The 21,582-nt window shown below is 54.3% G+C and overlaps 1 protein-coding gene across 6 annotated transcripts in view; it reads left to right on the forward strand.

The window, feature by feature from the left end:
- Positions 1-21,582, forward strand: part of NSD2 (nuclear receptor binding SET domain protein 2) — a 79,391-nt gene that overhangs the window by 18,429 nt on the left and 39,380 nt on the right. For 5 of the 6 annotated variants that reach the window (XR_002346526.2, XM_021100910.2, XM_021100913.2 and 2 more), the window contains exons 2-4: positions 7,771-8,393; positions 10,879-11,041; positions 21,373-21,539. Coding sequence is in view for 5 of the 6 variants with exons in the window: in XM_021100910.2 (XP_020956569.1) it covers positions 7,857-8,393; positions 10,879-11,041; positions 21,373-21,539 (867 nt within the window). In the remaining variant the exon portion in view is untranslated. Of the gene's footprint in view, positions 1-3,089; positions 4,452-6,216; positions 8,394-10,878; positions 11,042-21,372; positions 21,540-21,582 lie in introns of those variants that run through there. The other variant, XM_084971232.1, reaches the window with a different exon arrangement.

Here is a 21,582-nt window from a genome sequence, read left to right on the forward strand (position 1 = left end):
GAACTGGATTACTCCAGGGACCTCATGTAAGCGGGCTCAGACAGCGTTTGTTCTTTGGTAGCCAGCTTCTTTTCCTTAGTGTCAAGTTTTCAGGGTCCCTCCGTGTTGCAGTGTGGCTCAGTGGCTCACGTGCTTTGGAGGCACCACAGGGCAGCAGTTCCTTCCCCTGCTGAAGGGCGCCTTGGGGGCTCCGCGTGGACAGTTACGAAGGAAGCTGCTGTAGAGCTGCCTGGGCAGGGGTGTGTGTGGCTGTAACTCCTCAGCTTCCTTGGGGCAACAGCAAGGGGTGGATGGCGGAATCGTACGGTAAGAGCCTGTTTCGTTTCGTAAGGAACCGCCCGACCCTCCTCCCCCCTGGCCGCGCCGGTCTGCAGCCCACCGGCTGTGCCCAGAGGCCCCGAGGTGCCACGGCCCCGCCAGCCTGGGGTGCTGTGGGTGTTGGGGGGCTGGCCATTCGGACAGGTGTAGAGTGGGACCTTGTCGTCTTAATTTACACGTCCCCGATGCCGTGTGGTGTGGAGCATCTTCTCATGCTTATTCGCTGTCTGTGTGTCGTCTTCAGTGTCTGTCTAGGTCTTTGGCCTGTATTTTGTTCGGGTGGTTTGTTTTCTTATTGTTGAGTTTTAATGAATTCTTTGTATATTTCGGGTAATGGTCCTTTATCAGATATGTCTTTTGCACATCTTTCTTCCTGTCTTTGATTTGTCTTCTCATTCTCTTGACATTGTCTTTCATAGAGCAGAGGTGGTTTTTTAAAATTTTTTTTTTGTCTTTTTAAGGCTGCACCCTTGGTATATGGAGGTTCCCAGGCTAGGGGGCCAATCGGAGCTGTAGCTGCCGGCCTGCACCACAGCCACAGCAACGCCGAATCCTTAACGCCCTGAGCGAGGCCAGGGATGAACCCTTGTCCTCATGGATATTAGCCAGGTTCGTTACTGCTGCGCCACGATGGGGCTCCCCTGAATTTCCTTGAAGTGGAATCCAGCCTGGTAATGACCTCCTTCGCAGATTCAGCCTTTGGTGTTTTATCTAAAAGGTTGCTGCCAAACCTCTGGTCCAGGTTCCCCTGTGTCATCGTCTACAAGCTTTATCGTTTTGTAGTTTACATGGAGGTCTGTGATCCATTTCAGGTTAATTTTTATGACGATGTGAAGTCTGTGTCTGGATTCTCTCTCTCTCTCTCTCTCTTTTTTTTTTTGCATATAGATGTCCAGTTGTTTCAGCACCATTTGTAGGAAAGACTATCTTTTTTTAAAAACTGAGGTAACATTGGTTTATAATATTATATGTTTCACATTTACGACATTATATTTCTTTTTTTTTCTTTAGGGCTGTGCTCGTGGCATATGGAGGTTCCCAGGCTAGGGGTCTAATTGGAGCTGCAGCTGCCGGCCTGCACCACAGCCACAGCTGTGCCAGATCCGAGCTGGGTCTGTGACCTACACCACAGCTCATGGCAATGCCGGATCCTTATCCCACTGAGTGAGGCTAGGGATCGAACCTGCCACCTCATGGTTCCCAGTCGGATTCATTTCTGCTGCGCCACGATGGGAACTCCATGATACTTACTGTGTTTCTCGTTCTGTAAGCCCTTGAGCTTGCTTATCGCCGAAAGTTTAGTTTCCATCTGTCAACATAGAGTTGGCCCCTTTATCAATTTCACCCCCTCACTACTCTGTTCTCTGTATCTGCTTGTTTTTGTTTGGTTTGATTTGTTCGTTTATTTTGTTCTTAGGAAAGATTATCTTGGAATTCTTGCTGTGCTGAGTGGTTTAATGATCTGGCTCCACAGGGAGGCACTGGTTCCATCCCTGGCCCAGCACGGTGCATTAGGGATCTGGCATTGCTGCAGCTCTGACTCGGAGTCTCTCCCTGTGCTGCGGGGCGGCCACAAAAGACGCCCCTTGCTCTCTTGTATTGTCCTTGCTCTTTCTCCAAGATCAGTTGACTGATTTTGTGAGGGTCTATTTCTGGTCCTTCTGCTCTGTTTTGTTGACAGGTTTGTGACTCGGCCAGTGCAACGCTGCTTTAACCTCTGTACCTTCACAGAAGTCTGGGGGTCAGTGGGGCCCCACCTGAACTTGAGAATTAGTTTGTTAGTCTCCAGAAAATAACCTGCGGAAGCTTCGACTGGGGTAGATCAGGTTAGGAGAAGCTGACGTCTGGATGGCACTGAATCCACCCGTTCAAGAACGTAGGATGTCTTTCCACTTTGGCGGTTTCTCTCTGAGGTCCTTCGTCAGAGGTCTGTAGTTTCCCTTGGGTGGCCTTATACATGTTTTGTTAGATTTATGCCCAAGTATTTCACCTTTCATAGTACACAAACCTGAATTTCACAAAGTATATTGTGTTTTTAATTTTTTTTTGCTTTCTGGGGATGCACCTGCAGCATATGGGGGTTCCCAGGCTAGGGGACGAATTGGAGCCAGAGCCGCCAGCTACACCACAGCCACAGCAAGGTGGGACCGGAGCTGCATCTGTGACCTGCACCACAGTTCATGCAATGCTGGATCCTTAACCCACTGAGGGAGGCCAGGAATCGAACCTGTGTCCTCATGGATGCTAGTCAGATACGTTTCCACTGAGCCATGACGGAAACTCCCTGTGTTTTTAATTTTGAATTCTACTGGTTCATTGCCGTGATATAGGGAAGTGATTGACTTTTGTATGTTATTAGCCTGGTATCCTGTGGCCTTTGTATAATTAATTATAAGTGTCAGAAATTTTTTGATTCTTTCAAATTTTCTGCATAGATGATCAGGTCATCTATGCAGAACAAGAGTTTTGTTTCTTCTTTTTTTTTTTTGTCTTTTGTCTTTTTTTTTTTTTTGTTGTTGTTGTTGTTGTTGTTGTTGTTGCTATTTCTTGAGCCGCTCCCTCGGCATATGGAGGTTCCCAGGCTAGGGGTTGAATCGGAGCTGTAGCCACCGGCCTACACCAGAGCCACAGCAACGCGGGATCCGAGCCGCGTCTGCAACCTACACCACAGCTCACGGCAACGCTGGATCGTTAACCCACTGAGCAAGGGCAGGGACCGAACCCTCAACCTCATGGTTCTTAGTCGGATTCGTTAACCACTGCGCCACGACGGGAACTCCTGTTTCTTCTTTCCCATCTGTTTCCTGTGTATTCCCCTTGGTAGTCTTACTGCTTCAGCCACGGTGGCCGAGTATTGTTTATCCCATTTCGCTCAATGTAACTCTGGCACCTAAAATTCAGTGTCTGGCACATCTTAGGCACTCTATACATTTTTGAAAAAATGAGATATGAATGTTATCTCTTAATCCCTTAAATATTTTTCATCTCTTTATCAGTCCTATGTCTTGGGGTGATTTGTTGAGATTTATTTTTTCATCTGTTACCCACATATTGAGTTGGGTCGAGTCTGCCCGTTGACTTCTGTGTTTCAGTGCCGGTTTTTCCTTTTCCAGAGGTACAAGTTATGAAAAAAATAGTTCCCGGCTCTGGTTCTGCAGAAGACCCCCCCTTATCGCCGCATGCCTCTCCCTGGGGTGCCCCCCTGCCGGAGCCTCCGTCTCCTCGTTCCCTGCGGCAGGGCATCTCCCAGGCGAGCTCTGGCTGTGGAGCCACCCGGGAGCCTGCTCAGGGCTCTGCCGGCACCCCTCGTTCTGGGCCTGTCTTTTCTTAAGGCTCTGGGCTCAGTGTTGGGGGCCTCGGCCTCCCGAGGTAGAGTTCTTGAGGGTGACCCTGTTCCCCAGGGGCCTCCAGCGGCCCTTTGCAGAGCGCCCAGCCCTGGGCTGAGCGGTGGTGAGGCTGCAGTGCCAGGCCCAGCGCTCGCTGCCCGCAGTCCTCACCCTGGGCAGCTGTGCCCTCGAAGGTTGATTGCTGTTCCCTGTTCATTTCTGGACCTGGAGATGTCCTTTCTTGCTTTGAATTAGGAGGTGTAACTTCGTTTTTTCTGAAAAAGAAAGAGAAATTGGCCACCTTCCCCCGAAGCCGCCCGTGAGGTGGAAATGGCGACGGAGGGTTAGTGGAGTTCCCTGGGGGTCGGCTCTCCGTAGCCGCGGCTTCCTGTTGGAATGTGGGGATGACTGGGGTTGATTCACTTCTGTCTTGTCTTTTTTCTTTTTTTGAACAGTTATACCGACTTTGGACTCTAGCTCTCTGGCACTCATTTTTCTGGTCTTGGTATGAGAGTTCAGCCAGCCTTATGTCCTGTTGGGGAAACGCCCATCATTTTCTATGTTCTGGAATAACTTAAGCAGCCACGCTGTGTTCGCAGGATGCACAGGACACGGCTGAGCTACGTGTGCCGGGTCAGCGGGGGGGGAGATGCCAAGCACTGCTCGGACATGCCCCGTGCAGCAGTGTCCCGCGCGCTCACCGCAGCCTGCAAGGGAGCTCGCATGATCCTTGGTGGTGGGGTGCCTCTGTGGCAGCCCCTGGAACTGTGCCCGGGGACTCAGGCACCCGGGCCAGGGCCCGGGGAGGCAGGAGCTGGAGTGGGGCCTCGGCCTTTGAGCGCTTGGACGTGGGTGACGGCAAGCCCGGGGCGCTGCTGAGGGCTTGTGGCTGGTGGTGGGCAGCCTTTGGGGTGAGCCTGGGGACCTGTGGGGTGCTGCCCCCCTCCCCGGTCAGCTCTGGAGCCGCACTGCAGGTAGGTGTTTAATGCTGATTGCTGCTGCCTGCACGTCTTCCTTCTTTTGTGTCAAAAGGACTTGAAGCACATGAAGCAAAATGCCAAAAACTGGCATTTTGGAGCGGTGGGTATATCAGTGTGTCCTGTTGTTCTCGGCACTTTTCTACCTCTTTCTTTTGAGGGGGGCATTCCTTCTAGGGCTGCACCTGCAGCACGTGGACGTTCCCAGGCTAGGGGCCGAATCAGAGCTGTATCCTCGACTGCGACCTACAGCACAGCTCACGGCAGCGCCGGATCCCCAACCCGCCGAGCAAGGCCAGGGATCAAACCCGCATCCTCAGGGGCACTAGTGGGGTTCCTTTCCGCTGCGCCACGATGGGAACTCCGCAGTTTCCTACTTTTAAAGCCACGACGGGGCGCTCGTTTCTCCTGGGAAGTGAATGCTCATCCATGTCATTGTTTTGCGCATAGCGAGCCTTTTTTCTTGTGGTTGTGTGCACGTGGGTGTGGGTTCTTCGGTGTATATCGTGCTTGAGATTGACTGAGTTTCTTGAATCTGTAGATTTGGGAAATTACTGAACTTAGAAGTTTTTCTGATATTTTTTCCCAAATATTTTTTTCTTCCTCCTCTCCTGGGTGGGGTGGGAACCCAGCCCTTTGGATGTTTTTCTGTAAGCGCTGAGGACTCGGTTTCCTTTTCTGTTTTCTCTTTTTTTTTTTTTTAAAGAATTTTTACTCATCTATTTCAAGTTTCCTGACTTATATCTAATATGCTTTTTTTTTTTTTTTTTTTTTTGTCTTTTGTCCTTTCAGGGTCACACCTGCGGCATGTGAAGGTTCCCAGGCTAGGGGTCTAGTCAGAGCTATTGCTGCCAGTGTACATTGCAGCCACAGCAACGTGGGATCCAAGCCGTGTCTGCAACCTACACCACAGCTCACAGCAACTCCAGATCCTTAACCCACTGAGGGAGGCCAGGGATCGAACCCGCAACCTCATGGTTCCTAGTCGGATTCGTTTCTGCTTCGCCACAGCGGGAGCTCCTAATATGCTTTTTTTTTTTTTTTTTTTTTTTTTCCCTTTCTGCGGCCATACCCATAGCATATGGACGTTCCCAGGCTAGGGATCGAATTGGAGCTGCAGCTGCCGGCCTACACCACAGCCACAGCAACATGGGATCCGAGCCGTGTCCATGACTTACACCCCAGCCACGCTGGATCCATAACCCACTGTGGGGGGCCAGGGGTCACAACTGCCTCCTGGTGCTGCAGAGATGCAGCCAACCCTGTGGCACCACGGCGGGAGCCCCTCTCTCCGCGTTTGGCAGCAGCGTCCTCACGGGTGGTTTTGATCTTGAGAGAGGTGTGTTGCTTTTTTTGTCCAGTGACCAACTCTTGCTTCAGTTATCTTCTTTTTAAATGTCTTTCATTATAGTTGATTAGGATGTTCTGTCGGAGCTCCCGTTGTGGCGCAGCGGAAACGAATCCGACTAGGAACCGTGAGGACTCGGGTTCAATCCCTGGCCTCGCTCAGTGAGTTAAGGATCTGGCGTTGCTGTGAGCTGTGTTGCAGGTCGCAGACACAGCTCGGATCCCACGTGGCTGTGGCTGGGGTGTAGGCAGGCAGCTGTAGCTCCGATTTGACCCCGAGCCTGAGAACCTCCATATGCTGTGGGTGCGGCCCAAAAAGACAAAAAGACCGAAAAAAAAAAGAATATTCTGTCTGTTTCTGCCGTATGGCTTCAGTATTTTCTAAGCGAGGCTCCACCCCGTGCATGGATGGGCCTGGGTTCCGGGCAACAGTTTTGCACAGGCTCAGGGGCTTTTCTGGGGCGGCTGTCTCTTCTTGGGAGTTTTCCTTGTCCCCACACACCTGCTGCCATCCTCTGAGCCCCTTCCTTTCCCGAGCGCCCCGCTCCTGGCCTCTCCCAGCGCCTTCAGAGCTGGACTAGGAACCACCTGACTAACCTTTAGGGGACAACTGTGAGTCGCAGCGGGGCGCTGGGCAGAGTCCAGGGTTCGCGAGGTTGGGCTGGCGCTGGGGTTAGGGTCGCCCTTCCCCCAGGGGGCTCCTTGGTGCTGCCCTCTCACCATTGGCACTTTCTGCCTGGTGATTGTTCTGTTGCGAGGCTGTCCTGTGCCTTGAAGATGGGCAGCTGTATCCGTGGCTCCCCAGTAGGTGTCACTGGCAGCTCCCACGTGGTGACAGTCACATATCTCCAGCCGGCTGCCTGTCTCTGCATAGCGCTGTCCCTCCGTGGATGTCCGTGGTACCGGCCCTCAGCGTCTCCCCGGGCCCACTCGGTGGCTGCCACCCTCTCAAAGGGCTGTCATCCATGGGTGTCAGAGCACACCTTTGGCGGGCATCTTCCCAGCCATGTGGGCACCTGCCTGGTCTGTCCTGAGCCACCCCACAGGAGTTCCCAGCCTGGGGCTCTAGCTGTGCCCAAGGAGGGGCGGGCGAGGGGTGCGTGAGGTGGGGCGAGAGCTCAGCCCTTGGAGCCCTCTGTCCCCTGCCCCCGGCTGTCGTCGGGAGTTGTGCTGGGCCAGGCGTTGGAAGGTCTGGTTTTCAGCTTTGCTGGCCGGGAACCTCCTCCTCCACTGTGACAGGAGGGGCTGTCGCGGCCTTTGCAGGGGCCTGGCTTGTGTTAGCTGCTCTGGCGGCAGCTGCCCAAGCAGCTGATGGGCGTCCCCGGCCCCGCGGTGTGGCGGTGGCGGCGGCGGCGGCGACGTGCCTCAGTCTCCTTGCCTGACTTGGGCTCTCCCTTAAAAACTATGCCTGTCCCTTTCCTTTCCCCTTCTCATTGTGCGATTCCTGTCCTTTTGCCAATATTAGAGCGGCCTCCTGGAGTTGCCGCTGTGGGTGAAGAATCCAACGGCAGCAGCTCAGGCTGCTGGAGCGGCGTGGGTTCGGGGCCCGGCCCGCGCAGTGGGTAAAGGATCCGGCGTTGCTGCCGTTGTGGCTCAGACTCAGCCCCTGGTCCGAGAACGTCCGTGGGCCACAGGGAAGCCAGAGCGCGCGAGGGAGCCCTGTCTCCTGTGGCCTGAGTCACATCAACACCCTAAGTTGCCTCGCGGCGCCCAGACCCCGCCCGCGACGGCGTCCTTGGTGCGCGCGCCGCCCGTGGCACACTGACCCGTTGGCGTTTGTCTTTGTTTCTCTCACACCGCAGTGCTCTGAGCACGGGAGCGTCTGGCTGAGCGGATTCAGCCTCAGCAGAGCCCCCTCTCTGGCCCGAAGGCCGTGCCGCGCGCCAGGATGAAGCAGGCCCCGGAGATCCTCGGCAGCCCGAACGGGAAGGCGCCAAGCTGCGACGTGAGCCGCGAGTGCTCCGTGTTCCTCAGCAAAGCTCAGCTCTCCGCCAGCCTGCAGGAGGGCGTCGTGCAGAAGTTTAACGGCCACGACGCGCTGCCCTTCATCCCGGCCGAGAAGCTGAAGGACCTCACCTCCCGCGTCTTCAACGGAGAGCCTGGCGCTCACGACGCCCGGCTGCGCTTTGAGTCCCAGGAGGTGAAGGGGCTGGGGACCCCCCCTCACACCACCCCTGTCAAAAACGGCTCTCCGGAGATCAAGCTGAAAATCACCAAAACGTACATGAATGGAAAGCCTCTCTTCGAGTCTTCCATATGTGGCGATGGCGCTGCCGCCGTGTCCCCGACGGAAGAGGGTGGACAAAAGCCAGGAAACAAGGCGAGGAGGACTAGGAAGAGAAGCGTCAAATGTGACCCCTTCCTGGAGCAGGGCCTTGTCGAAGCAGCCCTGGCGTCCGGGATCTCCAGCCCCTCCGACGAGAAGGTACTTGGGAGTTGCGTGTGGGGCGCGGGGCGGGGGGGGTGCGGCCTGCAGCTCCAATGCCCAGGAGAAGCCCGTGAGGACACCTGGTGTGCGGGGGGTGCCAGGGAGGTGGGCACAGTCACCACGGGTGTGCCTCGGCTGGGCACCCCGGCTGTGACAGTCGGGGACGCGCCCATCCGCCTGCTGAGCCGGGGTGAGGCCTAGAGAGGGGAGCTCCGTGTTTAAGATGAAACTAGTTTCTGAACCCAGGTCTGGCCAGTGCCAGAGCCCTGGACCCTCAGGCTCTCCTGTCTGCACGCATGTCCTCCCTAGAGCTGCCCTTCAGCCTGTGGGGGGTCGGCGGAGGCGCCTCCTTGGTACCGTCTGGGGGGCGGGGGCAGCGCCCCGCCATGCAGGGGTGCCCTGAGTCCCGGAGCTCCTCCAGCCCTGGTCCTGCAGGGTTGCGGCTGTGCCGGCGCCTTCACGCTCTCCGTTCCTGGCGCAGAGCCCAGCCCGTGGGCACGTGACGGCGCTGGGCAGAGGCTGGGGCAGAAACCCCCTCCTCTAAGACGGCAAGTGCGGTGGTTCCTGCTGCCGCGGGTTAGAGCAGCCTTGACCTCGGCTTCGGAGCTGGGGCCGGGCGTGTTCAGCAGGGCTGGCGGTCCGGACCAGCAGGGTCCGCGAGGCCAGTGGGCTGGGCCTTCAGGTGCGCTTGCATCCGCCTGTGGGAGTGCGGAGAGGGCAGCTGAGACCAGACGGACCAGTTCATCACTGCGGCGGGAGTAGTTGGTGCGAAAGGGGAGTCGAGAAATCTTATTTACAATTCCACAGAGAGAGAGGGAAAGGACCAAAATTGCCTTGAAATAGTTAAAGTAAGGAACAACTTCGAAGGTTTAAGAAAATATCCTCAGAGAAGCTCCTGTTGTGGCGCAGCGGAAACAAGTCTGACTAGGAACCATGAGGTTGTGGGTTTGATCCCGGGTCTCGCTCAGCGGGTTGGGGATCCGGTGCTGCTGTGAGCTGTGGTGTAGGTCGCAGATGCAGTTCGGATCTCATGTGGCTGTGACTGTGGTGTAGGCCGGCTGCTGTAGCTCCGATTCGACCCCAGCCTGGGAACCTCCATATGCCGCTGGTGCAGCCCTAAAAAAAAAAAAAAAAAAAGGCAAAAAAAAATGTCTTTAGAGTGCTTATGGGCTCTTCCTAGTGGAATCATAATGGCAAATGGTTTAAAAGCCTGGTTTAGCAACCTGGGCTGACGCCATGGATTTCTTTCTTTTTTTTTTTTTTTGTCTTTTTGTCTGTTGTTGTTGTTGTTGCTGTTGTTGCTATTTCTTGGGCCGCTCCCGCGGCATATGGAGGTTCCCAGGCTAGGGGTACAATCGGAGCTGTAGCCACCGGCCTACGCCAGAGCCACAGCAACTCGGGATCCGAGCCGCGTCTGCGACCTACACCACAGCTCATGGCAACGCTGGATTGTTAACCCACTGAGCAAGGCCAGGGACTGAACCCGCAACCTCATGGTTCCTAGTCGGATTCGTTAACCACTGTGCCACGACGGGAACTCCAGCCATGGATTTCTGAAGCACCCACGCGTGGGGAACCGCCCTCTGGTAGGGCAAGAGGCTGGAGCACGTTCCCCCTGGTTCTGCCAGCCGCCTGGGGCACGCCACCTCCATCCCTCATCCTGACGGGGGCGCCAGGTGGCCTAGACGGCAGCCAGCACGAAAGCGAGATGTGGGGTGACCCGAGCGCCAGCCCTCTGCTCACGAGCGTGTGCCCAGACGGCTCTGCGGCCTCGCCGCCACGCACGCCGACGTCTGCCACGACCGTGTGGGTTGAGCGCCCTTCACCGCGGTCTACGGCTGAGGAAGCCGAGGCCCAGGGACGTTCGGTGATTTGCTCACGGGAGGAGCGCTCTTAGGGGGAGGCCAGGAGCCGCGCTGACCGTGTCCGCGCCCGGATGCCGGGCCTTCGGCCTCCTCCCCGGCTGGGCGCTGCGATGGAGAGCCCCGGGCCGCGAGAGCCCCAGGCTGCGGATGGCGCCTGGTGGAGCGGAGCTGCATTGCCAGGCCCTGTGTCCTCGCCACCCAGCACCTCTCCAGAGACCTGACCATCAGACTCGGGCTCAGAAGGCGCGGGAGGGTCAGCGTATGGATTTCGGGCTCCAGGGGAATTCGTTTCTGACCCGTGAGTAAAGCACCGTCAGAGACCAGCTGCCAGGCCAAGGAAATAGCCTTGTGTAGAGGTCTCGGTGGCGTCGGGCCCTCTGGGTGCCAGGAGCTCGCTGACCTGTGGGCCGAGGGCAAGAGACAAACGATGAGGTGGCCTAAAAAGCTGTCGAGGGCTGCACGTTCCTTTTAGGGGCGCGGGCACGCGGGTGTGTGTGCGGGCGCACAGGTGCGCTCCCGCGGTGCTGAGCCTCTAGCTGATCCTTGGTCTTCTGCGGCCGCGAGGCTGGATTTAGGGCCAGCTGCTGGATGTGTCTTTTGTTGCTGTTCATTTTCAGGTTCCAGCTGAGAAAGACCCCTGTCCAAACAGCAGCAGAGACAGAGAGCAGCTGCTGAAGTACAGTGTCGGGGATCTGGTGTGGTCCAAGGTGTCCGGCTACCCCTGGTGGCCGTGCATGGTCTCTGCCGACCCGCTGCTGCACAGCTACACCAAACTCAAAGGTATTGCGTTGCGGGCCGTCTTGCCTTCTTCCTCCTTTGCCCTTCATCACCCCCGTCTCCAGACTTCTTTCTCAGTCTTTCTTAAATAGCCCCTTGTGGCTCTTCTTTCCTTTTTCGATTGTGTGAAAATAGGAAGATGTGAAAGTCACCTGTCACCATTTTTATGTGCACAGTGAGTAGTGTGTAATGCAGTGACCTTGCTCTGCAGCCATCACCACCGTCCACACCCAGAGTCCTTTTCATCCTGTTGATCTGAAACGCTGTCCCTATTAATTAGCAAGTCCTGGCCCGGGGGAGGGGGGATGCCTTCTGCTTCCTGTCCCCGTCTGAGTTGGGACTTGCTTTTCCCTAGTGGTTAGGGATGCTGAGCGTCTATTCATGTGCTTATTGGCCGTTTCTACAGCCTTTGAATTGGGTGGGGGGGGTGTTAAGTTTACTGTGATTCATCTTCCAGATGTTGCCTAAAGTTCAGATATGACACATTGTCTTTCCCTTTCCTTGTTTTTGGCTGCACTCGTGGCATATGGAATGGCACATTGGATACCTGGGCCAGGGTTCAAATCCACGCCACAGCTGTGGCAATGCCAGATCCTTAATCCAGTGCCCTGGGCCAGGGATCAAACCCCCGCCACCACGGAGACAATGCTGGATCTTAACCCGCTGTGCCACAGTGGGAGCTCCTGCCCTTGCTGTGTGTGTCCAATTCGGATGTGTACTTTATTGGAGTAAATTAGTGTGAACAGAGACGGTCTTTACCTTGCATTGCTTTTCAGGTTTTGTTTTTGTTTTTGTTTTTGCTTTTCAGGTTTCATGATAAATATCTTTATTACTTAGATACACAGCGATTGCTTATGTCAACATGATTTTCGGAAGTGAGCTTGCGTTCTAAAATGTCCCGGTGGACGAGGTCTGTGGGAAGAACAGAGGCGCCGCCCAGGTTCGGTGTCCTGAGCCGCGGGGTGGCAGTCAGCACATGGACCATGGCAGAACGTGCTGAGAATGCGGTGCACTGGCACCACGGGCCGGGCCAGTCCCAGTTGAAACGATAACCAGTCAGTTCAGGAAGCACATAAAACACGTGGTTTTGGAGGGGAAAACCAAGAGATTAGGTGGTTTGAGATTCTTGTGGAAAGTTCTTCCAGAGCAAAGTTTGAATTTGGTTTGATGAAGGTGACAGCATTGGAGCCGAGCAAGTTTGTGCCTCCGCACCCTGAGCCACCCCAGAGGCCGGGGCGGCTGGAGTGGTGGGCTGGCCGAGCGTGAGCGCCTGGCCTCTCTCAGCCTCTGGTGGCACCCCTGCTCCCAATGGCTTCAGGGTGAAGAGCACCTCTCCTGAGCCTTGGCCAGGCCTCCTGCCCTGGGGGCTGGGGCTCTGCCTCGAGGGCCCAGTGAGCACACGTGCTCTGCAGGCCTGGTGGCTGCAGGGGCCTGTGGGCTGGCCTTGGCTGTGGCTCCCCGAGGACATTTAGCACTGTCCGCGGGCATCAGGGCATCCTTTCCAAGGGGCTTCAGGGCTTCCACATGCCCCCTCGAGGCATCTAGACTTGGTCAGAGTATGAGACAAGTACCAGCCAAGACAGAAGCTGTGTGGCCCTGCTGTGCCTGGGGCGGGCCTTCTGCCTCAGCAGCTGGGGGCGGTGAGGGGCTGTGTGGTCCCCCGCACAGCAAAGCCAAGTGCAGCCGGCCTGGGCTTCAGGACGGCCAGGTTACCTACCTGCAGAGCACGTGGCACCTCGTGCGATCCTTCTTGGTATCAGGATTTCTGCTTTGTTTTTGTGAACCTCCTTGTGTCTCAGGCCTTTGTAACGGAAGGAGTCTTTGAATGTCTCTTTGTTGGAGCTACTGAGTTTTATCATCCCAACTCTGTTTTTTAGTTTTATTTTTTTCTTTTTTGGCCACTCCACGGGATATGGAGTTCCTGGGCCAGGGGTCAGATTCAAGCCACAGTTGTGACCTGTGCCACAGCGGTGACGTCACGGGATCCTTCACCCACTGTGCTGGGCCAGGGGTCAAACCTGCGTCTCCGCGCTGGAGCGATGCAGCTGATCCCGTTGCGCCATAGCAGGAACCCCAGCAACCCTACAGATGCAGACGGTGAACTTCCCAGCACGTCACCCTGTGTGTGTCAGTGGGGGCTTCTAAGAACAAGGGCAGCAGCCCACGCAGCAGGAAGTGCTGGGTCAGTAACTTTATCCCTCCTGGTGTCCTTGTCCAGATGCCCCTCCACTTTTTTTTCCTTCACCCCAAGGTCACATTGGGGCCTGGGCTGCGTTTGGCTGCCGTGTCCTTTCTAGCCACCACGGTCCAGAGCAGCCTTCTCCGGCCGAGCCCTGTTCTTGGCTGCTCTGGCCTTACGGTCAGGCTCTGTCCACAAGGCCAGACGGGAGTACTGTGCTGTCTTCTGGTGAGAAAGGGCTCACACTTGGCCCTTCGCTGCAGGCCTTCTTGGAAGAGGGGTGTAGCCCAGTCGTGTGCTTCTCCAGGGATTGTTTTGGGGTGCAGGGGATGGAGGGGGCCTGTGAAAGCACAGATCAACCTCAGAAGACTGATGATGTGCAGGGGATTTTTTTTTTTTTTTTTTGCTTTTTTGGGCTGCACCCACAGCATATGGAATTTTCCAGGCTAGGGTCAAATCAGAGCTGCAGCTGCTGGCCTACACCACAGTGCACAGCAATGCTGGATCCTTAACCTGCTGAGCAGGGCCAGGGATCAAACCCATGTCCTTATGGATACTTGTCGGGTTTGTTATTGCTGAGTCACTATGGAAACTCTGGTAGTGTGCATTTGAAAAGCAATTTAGAAGAGAGAGCCGGGATGAATGTCTTCTAGCTGGGGTGAGATCCAGATGAGCTTTGGATGGAAAAGGGGTCAGAGGGACCTGGGAGAACATGGGGGTGGCATCTGGCCCACACCCCAGGAGGTGGAGGCCCAGAGTTCTCCAGTGGGAAGGTACGGCCCCTTTTGTCCTCGGTGAGGGGCCCGTGGCCCCAGCCCGTGCTTGGGACCGGGCTCCCCAGCAGCCCTGCTCCCTGGAGTGAGCCTCCTTGAGGAGCCACTGGCCGATCAAATGGAAGCTGTCCATTTTTATCGAGCTTTCCACGTTTAAGTAGCTGGCATTTCTCTGTGAAAGTGAGCTCACTCCTCAAGGTTCAAATTGTCCTAGATCTAGCCGGTGGGAGTCCACGAAGTCCCTGTCAGCCGAGTGCTTCTGACTCGTCCCAGCCGCCTTTGCACACTTCCTTACACGTGGCCCAACCAAAGGTGCTTGGGCTCGTTTGGCACTGCCTTTGCCCTAGTCCTGGAATCAGCCGTTTCTCAGAGGACCTCGGGGTTCTTTGAGTAGAGTCAGTGTCGGGAAGCCGGGTCTGGGCTCTGGGTGCGTCCATGGCCGTGGGGAGCAGAGGCGTCTAGGGGGTGAGGCAGGTTTCCAGGCAGGGCTGGTCCCAGCTCCCAGTGGAGCTCTGGGCACATGCGATGCCAGCACTGGGCAGGCAGAACCTGGAGTGGGAGTGATGGGAGTGCTGGGCCTGCTTTAGGGGCTTAGCGTCCTTGCTGGGGAAAGAGGGGGCCAGGAAGGAGGGCGGCTTTCTGGCCTGAAGCTGGCTGAGCATGGGGTCTTGGCAAGCAAGAACTATGTTTCTCTCTAAGATGTACCTCCTTCACCCTGTCCCCTGTTCCCAGCCCAGACTCCCTCCCTCCCTGCCCGCCTGCCTGCCTTTGTGTTTGTCCTTCTCTTTGTTTCTCATGCCTGGGATTATAGACCCACCTGAACCTGGATCAGTATAATGCGCTTAAGCTTGAATTGAAGTGTAGGAGTTCCTTGGTGCAGCAGGTTAAGGATCCAGCACTGTCCCTGCAGCGACTCAGGTTGCTGCTGTGGCGAGGGTTCAGTCCCTGGCCTGGGAGCGTCTGCATCTGGCGCGGACAAAAAAATAAAATAAAGTAAAAGTGACGTGGAAAGAATTGAAGTGTAATGTACATGCAGAAGAGAGCACAGCTCACAAGCTGCAGGTCAGCCTAGGCTTTTGGAGAGCTGAGGTTTCCTTTGAAAACGAACTGTGATTTGTAGCGGCAGAACTTAACCTTGGCGACTTCAGGTGCCCGGCTTCAGGATGGAGGAAGCAGCAGCTCAGAAGCCTGATCCTTGAGTTGGAGTCAGGATGAGTGTGCTCTGGGTTTCGTGCCGGGAAGAGCTGGCCTGTCTTGATCTGGGGACACCACCATCGCCCGGGCACAACCGGTCCTGCTGGGCTTCTCCTTAGACACCAGGGGTCTTGATCAAGTAACCTTCTGGTGTGGAAATTTTGTGCTTCACCTTTTCTTTGTTATGGAAGGGACCCTCATTGCTTTATTTCTGAATTCCAGCATTTTCTAAAAGTATTTCAGTAATCGGGCTTTCTCATTTTTTGGGTTATTTATAGTATAATGTGATTTATTCCCTTTTTTTTTTTTTTTTAAGGGCCATGCCCACAGCATATGGAGGTTCTCAGGCTAGGGGTCAAATCATAGCTACAGGTGCTGGGCTACACCACAGCCACGGCAACGCAGGATCTGAGCCATGTCTGTGACCTACACCACAGCTCACGGCCACACCGGATCCCTAACCCACTGAGCAAGGCCAGGGATCGAACCCTCAACCTCATGGTTCCTAGTTGGATTTGTTAACGGCTGTGCCTCGATGGGAACTCCTTTTTTTTTTTTTAAATGATTTTTATTTTCCCCATTATTGTTGGTTTACCGTGTTCTGTCAATTTTCTACCGTACAGCAAAGTGACCCAGTCACACACACACAGACATTCTTTTTCCCCCACTATCCTTCGTCATGCTGCATCGCAGGAGACTGGATAGAGTTCCCAGCAGGATCTCATTGCTTGTCGTTCCAAAGGCCATAGTTTGCATCTCCGAATACCCCAGATTCCCAGTCCACCCCACTCCCTCCCCTCCCCCTCGGCAACCGCAAGCCTGTTGTCCGAGTCCCCGGCTTTCTTTTCTGGAAAGGTTCACCTGTGCCACGTACTAGAGTCCAGACGTGAGTGACATCATATGGTGTTTGCCTTTCTCTTTCTGACCGACTTCACTCCGTATGAGAGTCTAGTTCCATCCATGTTGCTGCAAATGGCATTAGCTCGTTCTTTTTGATGGCTGAGCCGTATTCCATTGTGTGTTTGTACCACATCTTCTTTTTTTTTTTTTTTTTTGTCTTTTTTGTCTTTTGTCTTTTTTTTTGTTGTTGTTGTTGTTGTTGTTATTGTTGCTATTTCTTGGGCCGCTCCCGCGGCATATGGAGGTTCCCAGGCTAGGGGTTGAATCGGAGCTGTAGCCACCGGCCTACGCCAGAGCCACAGCAACGCGGGATCCGAGCCGCGTCTGCAACCTCCACCACAGCTCACGGCAACGCCGGATTGTTAACCCACTGAGCAAGGGCAGGGACCGAACCCGCAACCTCATGGTTCCTAGTCGGATTCGTTAACCACTGCGCCACGACGGGAACTCCAGTACCACATCTTCTTTATCCGTTCATCTGTCGATGGACGTGTGGGTTGCTTCCAGGTCTTGGCTGTGGCGAATAGCGCTGCGGTGGACATACGGGCGCGTGGGTCTTTTTCAAGGAAAGTTTCGTCTGGGTATGTGCCCAGGAGTGGGACGGCTGGGTCATATATGGTCGTTTTCTTTCTCCGTACTGTTTTCCATAGTGCTTGGATGATGTATTTCCTTTCTGCCGTTCTCTCAGCCGCAGGGGGAGGTGTGTGAAGATCACTCACTGTGATAAGGGATATACCTTTTCTACTTGAAATTTTGTCAGTGTCTGCTTTTCCTCGTTTGGGGTTCTGGTGACCCCAAGGACTGAGCAGGGAGCTCAGCGTGGTGCCCGGGTTCCTGCTTTCCCGCGGAACTCTGCTCTTGTCTCTGAGCTCTGTCCTCCGGGGACCCCCAGCCTCGCCTGCATCCTTGCGGCCTCTCCTCCTCTCTGGAGCTTCAGCGCCGAGGCAGCCGTGTCTCTTTGTGGGTCCACTCTGCACGTGGACGGTTGTTGTCAGCTCAGAGGCCCCACAGAATATGAAGAGACTGGCTCAGTCTAGCCCAGAGCGCCAGGGGCCGCCGTGTGTTGGACGGGCTGTGATGGCGAGGAGCACGGCGGCACCCCCTCAGGTACCCGAGTCACGGGCAGGGTCAAGTTCTCGTAGGAGGGGGTGTGGGCGGGGCCTCAGGAGTCTTTTCTTACCACCTGGTTAAGAATGGGCCTCAGAGGTCAGCACAGGGAGCCCTCATGACTGGGGCTGGGGCTGTCGGTGAATGACGGTGGCAAGTCAGTTGGTGAGTCACCTCTCAGCTTGGACCAAAATAAAATTCACATGGGTTAGGAAAACCTTCAAAATATGAGAAAATTGGGTTACATTTGTTACCAAGTTTTTGCACAAGAAGGAACTTCAAAAATGTTAAATTAATTTTGTAAACTTGGGGTCAGCCTGTCACATTCTCCTCTGCTTTTTTCCAGCTGACATGTAAGGAGCATTTTTCTGTATCACTGACTGTTTATTGTAAAAAGTAATTATGTTCATATTATTTCATCATATGTACCGTAAGATCTTTTTCATTATGCAAATATGATAACGTATGTCTGTGTTCCCTTTTATGACCTGAGGAATTTCTTTCAAAGTATTAGAATAATGGAAGAAGTCGCAAACCTCAACACATTTTTCAGTTTTAGCTATTTTACAGTGAAAGAAATAGGCACACTTAGAAGCAAGTCACGTTGTGCTTAGACGTTGCTGGGTAACAGCAGGCCCCTCCCCGCAGAGGGAACTCGACTTTCAGCACGTTTCTCCGCTTTTACCTACCTTTTTTGGATTTATCATTTAGATATTTTCTGTTGACCTTTTCTTTTCTTTTTTTCTTTTTTTTTCCTGTCTTTTCTAGGGCTTCTTCCCGCGACATATGGAGGTTCCCGGGCTAGGGGTCAAATCAGAGCCATAGCTGCTCTGGCCTATACCACGGCCACAGCAACGTGGGATCTGAGCCGCGTCGGCGACCTACACCACAGCTCACGGCAACGCCAGATCCTTAACCCACTGAGCGAGGCCAGGGATCGAACCCACAACCTCATTGTTCCCAGTCAGATTCGTTAACCACTGCGCCACGACGGGAACGCCCTCTGTTGACTTTTCATTATGGAAAATTACGATGGGGCTCTTCGGTTGTTTCCTCTTTCTTTCCTTTCTGTCCTGCCCATGTAATTAACTCGGTGTTTTTAGTATTTTTTTATTTCTATTTTTATTGCTTTTTAGGGCCCTACCCCCGGCATATGGACGTTCCCAGGCTAGGGGTCCACTCGGAGCTACAGATGCCGGCCTACACCACAGCCACAGCCATGCGGGATCCGAGCCGCGTCTGCAGCCTACACCACAGCTCACGGCAACGCCGGATCCTCAACCCGTTTGAGGAGGCCAGGGATCGAACCCGTGTCCTCATGGATCCTAGTCAGATTCGTTTCCGCTGTGCCATGGTGGGAACTCCCCCCAGTGTTTTTATTACATCAGACACAAGTGTTCCCGTCACTCTGACTGTGTAAACGTCATTCAGTGAAAAAGTAAGCTGTGTCCTATACTCGCATTTTCTTTCTGGTACAACCTTTTGTGTTTTTCTTGGAGTTAATTGTCCCCTTTCTTTTGAAGTCATATACTTTGCTATTCATACAACTTTAATTTTCTTTCTTTTTCTTTTTCTTTTTTTGGCTTTTTAGGGCTGCACGTGGGGGATTATGGAGGTTCCCAGGCTAGGGGTCGAATTGGAGCTGTAGTTGCCGGCCTACACCACAGCCACAGCAACACAGGGTCCCAGCCGCATCTGCGGCCTTCACCACAGCTCACGGCGACACCAGATCCTTATCCCACTGAATGAGGCCAGGGATCGAAGCTGCCTCTTCATAGGTGCTAGTCAGGTTTGTTTTAGCTGAGCCACGATGGGAACCCCCAGCTTTAATTCTTTTCAGGAATTTACTTCTCTCTTCTTAAAACTCATCCTATGGGGAGTTCCCATTGGGGTGTAGTGGAAACAAATCTGACTCGTATCCATGAGGATCCAGGTTCAATCCCTGGCCTCAATCAATGGGTCAGGGATCCGGTGTTGCTGTGAGCTGTGGTATAGGTCGCAGACACAGCTGAGATCCCGAGCAGCTGCGGCTGTGGTGCAGGCCGGCAGCTACAGCTCCGATTCGACCCCTAGCCTGGGAACCTCCACATGCCACAGGAGCGGCCCTAGAAAGAAACCAAACCAAACCAAACCAAACCGGAAACTCCTCTTGTGATGTAGTCAGTTTCTCTGATTGGGGGAAAAAATGAACACCTGTGTTCGATTCCCGTTTTCCTTTTCTGCTTCTTGGATCTCAGTCTTGACCCCTTTTCCCTGCAGCTCCGACTCGTGGGAGGACGTCTCTCATCTCCCCTCCCCTCGGGGCCCCGCTTCACTGTCTCACCGGCCGCGCACTCTTTCAGGGCGCTTTCCCGAGTCACACGCTCTCTGTGGTTCCGCCTTGTGCTTTTTCTTGGACAGTATTTCTTTTTGTGGAGTTGGTCGTTGGCATCCTAAGAAAGCCTGTGCGGGAGGTGGTTCTCAGGATGCCGCTTCTCTGTCCTCACCCTTGGGTAGTGGTTTGGGTGGGTATAGAATTTTATGTTGAAAATAATTCTCACAAGTTGAAGGTATTGCCCTGTTTCCTTCTAGCAGCCCAGCGTGGCTCTCGAGGCACTTTGCCCTCTGTGTCTCGTTCCATTAATGTGGAAGCTGTTCTCTGCCCGCCCTAGGAGCTTGACTGGCACACAGGTGTGCCCTGCCGGCGGTGCTGGCAGGGCGCTCAGGCTGTTCCAGTTCTGAGACGGGCTCTCGCACTGCTGGTCCCTGCTTCTCTCTCTCTGTCTTGGCCACACACCTCCTAGACTGATCCTGTAGGTTTCCTTGGGGAGTAAATATTTTTCATTTTAACTTTTTTCTTTCTGGGAGATTTCTTAACTTTTCGTCCAAGCTTTCTTATTGAAGGTTTGGTTTTTTTTTTTTTTTTTTTTTTTTTTGGTGGCCACACCTACAGCACATGGAAGGTCCTGGGCCAGGAATTGAATCAAGCACAGCAGCAGCTTACGCCACAGATGCAGCATCGCTGGATCCTTTAACCCACTGCACCCATCCAGGGATTGAACCTGTGCCTCCACCGTGACCTGACCCGATGTAGTTGCATCCTTAACCTGCTGCGCCACGGCAGGAACTCCTCTGAGTTTCATTTTCCTGATTGTGTTTTAATGTTTCTGTAGCACGTTCTCTTTCTTTGTTCTCCTCTCCTAGCAAACTGGAGTCCTTCTTGGACGAGTGTCATCTCTTCCTGCCATCGTGCCTGGCTCTGCAGACTGTTGGTTTCTGTGTATCTTGGAAACACTCACGCCCGAGGTTTCTCGGGTGCTGGGCTCGCGTCCGGGAGGCCAAACTCAGGGCCACCTGCAGCTGGGGTGGAGACTGTTAGCCTGTCCTAGAAGGTCTGGCTGGACGTGGGTCCCTTGGCTGGGGGACTCTCCACAAGTGTTGGTGGAGAGGTTTGCCTCTGCGGTGTGTTGTGGCTTTCATCCTGTGTGCGGGGGCAGGGACTAGCAGCTCCCCAGGGGAGAGCCCCTCTTTCTCCCCAACTTGGCACAGAGATCTGACCTTTGAACCAACGTTTTCAGCCTCGCTCTACCCCAGCCGAGTCTTTTGGGTTTTGGGACCAAGTCTTTTGAGTTTTCCCCACTCTGGTTCCGTCGGCCTGGGCTGTTAGCCGTGGCTTCTTTCCTGCTGAGGGTAAGAGCAGTGGCCCCCTGAGGGTTACTCGGTGGCCTCATGGCTGCCCTCATGCCCCTCTGGGCACTGTGAGGAGTGGCCGGCCCATGGCCACCCACCCAGCTGGCCCGTGGGAGGGCTGGGACTTGAACCCAGGCTGTCGACAGCAGCCTGTGTCCCCTCACTGCTGCCTGGTCCCTTCTCTGTTGACTGGCCCTCTGCTCCTGTGCGCTTGCCCTGTGGATTGGGGATCCTGGGTAGATCTTGGAAGGAGGCTGTGAGCAGTGCCTCTGGTGGACACCCTTCCCGCTCAGTGTGGAACCCCATCGTGGCTCGTAGAGGCCCCCCCTTTGCGGCGTGGAGCGTGGTGGGGAGGAATGAGCAGGGTGTATTTGAGGTTAACGGATTCCAACAGCATCAAATAAAAAACTTCAAAGCAGCTCCTAACTTTATATCAGTAATTATTAATAGATTTGCCTTATTTCATCCCAAATTCTAACTTCGAAGTTCTAACGTTTTATTTTAAAAACTAGGTCAGAAAAAGAGTGCCCGCCAGTATCACGTACAGTTCTTTGGTGATGCCCCAGAAAGAGCTTGGATATTTGAGAAGAGCCTTGTAGCTTTTGAAGGAGAAGGACAGTTTGAAAAATTATGCCAGGAAAGTGCCAAGCAGGCACCCACGAAAGCTGAGAAAATTAAGGTGATAGCTGTTCCTTAAGTACAATTTTAGACCAAAACTTTTA

Source organism: Sus scrofa, chromosome 8, assembly GCF_054392235.1.
Source record: "Sus scrofa isolate SSC_HxYL_T2T_F1_AM1 chromosome 8, Sscrofa_HxYL_maternal_Yorkshire_Landrace_v2.0, whole genome shotgun sequence".
NCBI lineage: Eukaryota > Metazoa > Chordata > Mammalia > Artiodactyla > Suidae > Sus > Sus scrofa.